The sequence below is a fragment of the Lissotriton vulgaris genome, chromosome 4_1 (assembly GCF_964263255.1).
Source record: "Lissotriton vulgaris chromosome 4_1, aLisVul1.2, whole genome shotgun sequence".
NCBI lineage: Eukaryota > Metazoa > Chordata > Amphibia > Caudata > Salamandridae > Lissotriton > Lissotriton vulgaris.
The window spans coordinates 414032678-414038677 of NC_141691.1; the positions used below are offsets into that span (position 1 = coordinate 414032678).

The 6000-nt window shown below is 50.1% G+C and overlaps 1 protein-coding gene across 1 annotated transcript in view; it reads right to left on the minus strand.

Annotated features, from left to right (window-relative positions):
* TNMD (tenomodulin) overlaps positions 1-5478 on the minus strand; it is a 480057-nt gene extending 474579 nt beyond the window's left edge. The window contains exons 1-2 of the mRNA XM_086918815.1: positions 5209-5478; positions 4948-5082 (exon numbers count right to left, since the gene is read on the minus strand). Coding sequence (XP_086774941.1) covers positions 4948-5082; positions 5209-5256 — 183 coding nt within the window. The 5' untranslated portion in view covers positions 5257-5478. The remainder of the gene's footprint in view (positions 1-4947; positions 5083-5208) is intronic.
* Between the last annotated feature and the right edge of the window lie 522 nt (positions 5479-6000).

Genomic DNA, 6000 nt, shown 5'->3' on the forward strand with positions numbered 1-6000 from the left:
TGCCTCATCCCGTGACACACCCACCACTTGCAGGTGACACAGTACTGTGTCGGGACACACCATTTGGAAAGCTCTGTGTTAGAAGAACTGGCGCTGCCCATGCTATATTACGCTTTTTCTGAAAGTCAGACTCTCAGTTTCAGATGATTCTTCTGCCACTTTTAGAAGTCCCTTTAAATCAGTACAGAAATATCCACCCTACCTAATTTACAAATAAATGTTTACATTGATATACAGCTACATTTGACCCCTTTCATATGATGTTAGGTAGTTCACGTCTATGCAACCGCAAAATGCGTGCGCACTACCTTGTCATGTTGTTCTTCGGTATGTTATGACATAAACATAATTGATTATGTCGCCTATCCCGGCAGTGCGTCTGACTGACGTCAGAATGCCGCGAAGTTTGAGTTCCTTTCACTAGGTCAGATCATGATTTACCGACATAGTGACAGTAAAGGCAAACACAGCCATTCACCCTGCTGGTAGAGTGGCACGAAGGGCCATGCTGTGCCCTTCCCATAAATCGCCCCCAGTTAGATGCGTGGGGTGGAGAAACCTACACCTGCACACCTGAACTCGTTTTTGGGTGCTGCTTTGACTGAGTCGGTTTTTTGTTGAAAAGATAAAGTGGCGTGGCGGAAAGTGCCTAGGGCTGGCCTGCCATTGACTCAGCAGAATGGAGTTTAAAATTTACAGTGCAGCACATTCCTCAGATTGGAGGCTGGAACTGAATCTCCTGGGTTCCATGCGTCCTTTTTTTTGACACTATGGGCCTCATTGCGATGTCGGTCTGAGTTGCATTCCACCGACACCGTCTCGGTGTGTGAACTGCCCGACGATAGGTCGGCGGTTCTATCTACTGAATTAGGCTGCGACCGCACATGGTGCAGTCACAAACTCCCATTCTCTGTGGGAGTTTGTTCGCGGGGCAGAAACCACCCTCAGCAAAAGCTCCCATTGAGAAATGGGGGGTTGCAAAAATCTGTGCACTGTGTGACAGGCACCTTGAGGTGCAGGGATATTTGCGCCCCAGGGCCACATCCGGAGGGCCAGGTGGGAAGGGGACCCTGCTAGGGGCCCCAAAGTCGCTTTCTGACAGCCTTTCCATGTCAGGTAGGCCAACATGGAAAGGCTGTCGGACACTGACATCATAATCCAGACGGCGGAAAAGCCATCCTTAAGGGATTATGGCAGACGGGCTCCTTGAGCTCGTCAGAACTGAGTCGGTTTCCCCGGCCGGTTTAAACTTCGACCGTCAACATTGTAATTCGATGGTTGGAGTGTAAACCTGCCATAGCAGTCGGAAAGCCTCTGGCCAGGGGTCGGAGGCTTTCCGACCGACATTGTAATAAGGCCCCATTTCTTCTACTCTCTTTTTGGGTAGAATCAGTGCTTTAAATACGCTGGTACCGTCCGGTACTGAGTACCGACACTTTTTAAATTTGGAAACAGAGAGTACCTGCACTTCTCAAGAGAGACGTAATACTTTTAATTGGAGAGTACCAGCACAGAAACAAGCAGGTATTCTAGTACAGAGTACCTGCACTTTTATTTCTCCACTTCAAGCACTGGGTAGAATGAACAATACCTTTCACCAGCCATGCCTGGGAATAACCAGGGCTGGACTGGGACAGAAAAAAGGCCCGGGCAGCAAAATAAAAGTGCCCACCCTAAGTGAATTAGAAAGCTAAAAAAGTGGCCCCAGTTTGTTGGGGCAGTTTTGAACCTGTAAAGACAGACTGTATAAGTGTTTTGCGAGGTATGGCAGACTACATAAGTTTGAGATTGCTGCAGGCAAAGTTTATTTAAATAGCAGAGAAATCAACAGGAAAAACATGCTAATCACACCATAAACAAGGCCCACAAACAGTCAAAAAACTTTCCCACACACTGACCTGTCAGACCTGCCGTCAGGCACGGTTTGATTGCCCTAAAGGCCAGCCGGACCCTTAGAATATCTCCATTTGGTAAAGAACTTTACAACAAATAGCATACATTACTCGACGATGCCTCACACCCTCTGCACAGCTCCTCACTGTAATGCGGGAGATAGCCTGCTCTGTCCACACTCTCATGCACCACGTCTTTACCAAGTCTGTCTCTTTCGAAGCGGCCTTTAAATATGCCACGGCACATTCTAGTTGAGCGCGCTATCTCTGGTCCATACAGGCACTGAAAGGACAGTACTGTGGCTTCCTTCGCCTGCACGGGCGCTTCGCCTTTAGGAGTGCAGGGGGCTCTGTGCAGATAGACAGTACTGCAGCTTCCTTCGCCTGCACGGGCGCTTCGCCTTTAGGAGTGCAGGGGGCTCTGTGCAGATAGACAGTACTGCAGCTTCCATCGCCTGCACAGGCTCGTCGCCTCTCTAGGCGTGCAGGGGGCTGGCTCTATGCAGATAGACGGTACTGCAGCTTCTATCGCCTGCACAGGCTTGTCGCCTCCCTAGGAGTGCAGTGGCCTCTGTGCAGATAGACAGCACTGCAGCTTCCTTTGCCTGCACACGCTTGTCCACTTTTGGAGTGCAGGGTCTCTATGCAGATAGACGGTACTGCAGCTTCTATCGCCTGCACAGGCTTTTCGCCTCCCTAGGAGCGCAGTGGCCTCTGTGCAAATAGACAGCACTGCAGCTTCCTTCGCCTGCACAGGCTGATCTCCTCTCTAGGCGGGCAGGGGGCTCTGTGCAGATAGACAGCACTGCAGCTTCCATCGCCTGCACAGGCATGTCGCCTCTCTAGGCGGGCAGGGGGCTCTGTGCAGATAGACAGCACTGCAGCTTCCTTCGCCTGCACAGGCTGATCTCCTCTCTAGGCGGGCAGGGGGCTCTGTGCAGATAGACAGCACTGCAGCTTCCTTCGCCTGCACAGGCTCGTCACCTCTCTAGGCGTGCAGGGGGCTCTGTGCAGATAGACAGCAGCACTGCAGCTTCCATCGCCTGCACAGGCTGATCTCCTCTCTAGGCGTGCAGGGGGCTCTATGCAGATAGACGGTACTGCAGCTTCTATCGCCTGCACAGGCTTGTCGCCTCCCTAGGAGTGCAGTGGCCTCTGTGCAGATAGACAGCACTGCAGCTTCCTTTGCCTGCACACGCTTGTCCACTTTTGGAGTGCAGGGTCTCTATGCAGATAGACGGTACTGCAGCTTCTATCGCCTGCACAGGCTTTTCGCCTCCCTAGGAGCGCAGTGGCCTCTGTGCAAATAGACAGCACTGCAGCTTCCTTCGCCTGCACAGGCTGATCTCCTCTCTAGGCGGGCAGGGGGCTCTGTGCAGATAGACAGCACTGCAGCTTCCATCGCCTGCACAGGCATGTCGCCTCTCTAGGCGGGCAGGGGGCTCTGTGCAGATAGACAGCACTGCAGCTTCCTTCGCCTGCACAGGCTGATCTCCTCTCTAGGCGGGCAGGGGGCTCTGTGCAGATAGACAGCACTGCAGCTTCCTTCGCCTGCACAGGCTCGTCACCTCTCTAGGCGTGCAGGGGGCTCTGTGCAGATAGACAGCAGCACTGCAGCTTCCATCGCCTGCACAGGCTGATCTCCTCTCTAGGCGTGCAGGGGGCTCTGTGCAGATAGACAGCACTGCAGCTTCTATCGCCTGCACAGGCGTGTCGCGTCTCTAGGCGTGCAGGGGGCTCTGTGCAGATAGACAGCACTGCAGCTTCCCTCGCCTGCACAGGCATGTCGCCTCTCTAGGCGGGCAGGGGGCTCTGTGCAGATAGACAGCACTGCAGATTCCTTCGCCTGCAGAGGCTCGTCGCCTCTTTAGGACTGCAGGGAGCTTTGGAAGGGGCCCGAATCTGCAACGCCTTTTCTGGGTCTATGCACAGTTTATGCATTAAAGAAGAAATTAAACCCATAAAAATAAATCACCAGCCCGTCCTCTCCCAACGTGGCAGCTCAATTATTTTTCCACGAGCTTCTGGCAAGATAATTGAGGGGCTGGAAAAAAGCTTGGTCCCACTTGCAGTAAATGTCATTCACTTGCTGGGGAAACCTGAGCGGACTCGACTAGAAGAATGCCTATGGTTCCCATGCAGACAATAAAAGAAATGGGTATGTGGCATGCATCTAAAAGAAATAGTTTATGTTGATTTTAACGACGTGTTTGTATAAGCACAGACTCACAGGTGCACGAATCGATGTACACATGTGCCCACATCCATGCACATATAAACAGGCAGACATGCATGCACACACACAGACACACACAAGCACCCACATGCATTGGTGCATATGCACGCAGGCTCACAAACAAACACACAGACATCCAGACCCACACACACACGTTTACACGGATCCACACGTGAAAATGCATGCACATATTAACAGACAGACATGCATGCACACACACAATCAGAGCTGCATATGCACGCAGGCTCCCTCACACACACACAAACAACGCATGCACATACTGTCAGACATGTATGTGACACACACACAGGTATGCACCCACATGCACAGGTGCATATGTACACAGGCTCACAAAAACTCAAGCATCCAGACACACACACGTTTACACGCATCCACACGGGAAGATGCATGCACAGATTCACTGCCAGACATGCATGCACCCACACAATCATAGCTGCATTTGCATGCAGGATCACTCACACACAATCACATGTGCATGCTGGCTCACAAACCAACACACAGACGCATCCAGACACACTCATGCATGCTGACACACATGTATACACACAGAGACACGAGCCTGCTGGCACACACATACACACACGCAGACAGGTGAGCCTCTGTTTTCTGTGTGTATGCACAGTATAACTGAAAGATTATATATTTAGCAATTGCGGTCTAAGGCCCATTTGATCACTCGCTAGTGGATGAGATATTGAGGAGAGAACATTTACAGCTGAAAGACAATAAGACCTAGAGCAGTGTTAACAGCGGCTCAACGTCTAGCATTTCCGATGCTTTTTGGCGGCAATAACTTACTTTTTCTGGTGCCTGTTTCCAAAAATGTTTGATGCCAAAACACAAAAGCAGAGACAGCGCCAGCAAGAGACAGACCGACAGTGTCACAATACTGTATCTTCTTGCATTCTTCTTTTTAACTTTTGATGATTCTGCCTATGTAAATTAAAATAAAGAAAATGCCACTGTAAGTGCACAGGTTTACCTGCAAACTCCCCACTTCTTAGAGTGCAAGAAAGTCCACAAGATATTACAAATTCGCAGTAAGGCATCCCTACTCACGTCCTGGAATATGATGTGCTCCTTGGCTGTTTGAGAATGTTTCTCCATTGTTGCTGCTCCTGTGGAGGGCTCTCACGGCTGCGGAGCTGAGGCAAACAGACCACCTGTTGAGGGAAACAGCAGGCCACCAGTTGAGGCAGACAGCAGACCACCAGTTGAGGCAGACAGCAGACCACCAGTTGAGGCAGACAGCAGACCGACCACCAGTTGCAGAGGCTCGGATCAGACTGAGATGGACTTCAGGCACTGTGAGACGAAGCTGCGCTCCATCCTAGCCTCAGGGATCTTTTGTACCCAACTTTTTTTATGTTGTGGGAGTTGCTGCAGAAATACCTCTTTTCCGAAACTATAAAATAGCAGACAGATGTCTTTAGCAAAGTGATATTAAATTGCAGGAGTCAGGGTGGTGGACGTTCTACTGAAATGTGGGTTTTCTAATATGTTTAAGCATACGAAGCTCACATTTTTGTCAATGAAATGTATAATATTGCTAAAAATGTTTCCAGGGGGCTATAAACCAGGGACTAACTGTGCAATGTTTTTCTTTAAGACTTTGGAAAATGGAGGGTATTTCTAAAAACCTATTACCACCTCTAACTTAGTCGGCTGTGATTTCAGTCAAAATAAAGAGTGATAACATATAAAAACGCCGATATTACTCAAACTGTGATCGAGATCATCAGTATTGGTTGCTTTCATGACGTGATGCAGGCAACACTCACTTAAGTGGCTTTGTAAACGTCCAATACCATGCAGCATTGCTCGATGGCAGCCGGGCTGCTGTTCTAACAC